This window comes from Hippopotamus amphibius, chromosome 2 (genome assembly GCF_030028045.1).
Source record: "Hippopotamus amphibius kiboko isolate mHipAmp2 chromosome 2, mHipAmp2.hap2, whole genome shotgun sequence".
NCBI lineage: Eukaryota > Metazoa > Chordata > Mammalia > Artiodactyla > Hippopotamidae > Hippopotamus > Hippopotamus amphibius.
The window spans coordinates 66,983,369-66,984,329 of NC_080187.1; the positions used below are offsets into that span (position 1 = coordinate 66,983,369).

A 961-nucleotide genomic window follows, 5' to 3' on the forward strand; every position below is an offset into this window, starting at 1 on the left:
CCCATTAAAAATAAATAAATAAATAATTAAAAAAAAACCATTGTGAGTCAAAAAAATGTTTGAATCAGCTAATAAAAACAAATAAACTAATTCATGTGAGTATTAACACTTCAATGGTATTGTTCCCATCCAGAAAGATCTGGATGTTTTAAAACAAATTGGCTGTGGAATAGAAAAATTTATAGCAAAGCTTTTTTTTTTTTTGACTGAGCTAAGTGGCTTTATTAGAGAAAGCCAAGATTACAAAGGACTTAAGAGTTGGCATTGGGGCCCTTCTTGCCAAAGGTGGGCACAACATTGACAAAGCACCAGTTGTACTGCATACGCCTCTTGGCCCGGCTGGTCTTCTTCTTCTTTTTCTCTTGTTTGGCCACCTGGGGAGTCTGACCTCTTACTTTCCCAGCATGGGCCAGGGAACCATGGACTTTACCTCCAAGCATGCGACCGGCTACTTCCAGAGTGCTCAGGGCCTCCACCCCACACTGGCCCAGGGTAGCCTCATCCTCTAAGGGCGTGCCTGCCAGGAGCAGGACTTGATCTTCTGGCGCGATGCCCTCCAACGAAGCTACATGAGCCTTGATCTGGGCGACCGTCTCCTGACCGGTCACCTCGAGTGTGTGTAATTCCTGGGCGCGGACAAAGAGCTGCATGTTGGCGACTGAACCGTGGGTACGGCTACCGCTACCGCGAAGATGGAGTCGAGAAAGAGGTATAGCAAAGCTTTTGATTTATCCACGTGAGATTAATGATAGCTGATAATTTTTGACCTTCAAAATGGCAATTTCAAGTGGTTCAACTTAAGAAAAGATTTAAGAATTCTTGCTTGGTTTAAACCTCTAAGCCTTTTCAAATTTTTTTTCACTCTGTATGATATCTATCTTTCCCCCTTTTCTCTAGTTAATACACTTGTATTTATTCTTTAATACCCAGTTGAAATGTCACCACCACCCTTAGAGGGCAC

At 43.0% G+C, this 961-nt stretch overlaps 1 protein-coding gene across 1 annotated transcript; it reads right to left on the minus strand.

The window, feature by feature from the left end:
• Positions 1 to 203: 203 nt before the first annotated feature.
• Positions 204 to 704, minus strand: LOC130845663 (ubiquitin-like protein FUBI). The gene has a single exon (XM_057723214.1). The coding sequence runs from the start codon at positions 648 to 650 to the stop codon at positions 252 to 254; it is 399 nt and encodes a 132-aa protein (XP_057579197.1). The 5' UTR covers positions 651 to 704; the 3' UTR covers positions 204 to 251.
• Between the last annotated feature and the right edge of the window lie 257 nt (positions 705 to 961).

What these genes read in the sequence shown, in the direction of transcription:
- LOC130845663 (XM_057723214.1), bottom strand. Translation starts at nt 650, where the DNA reads ATGCAGCTCTTTGTCCGCGCCCAGGAATTACACACACTCGAGGTGACC.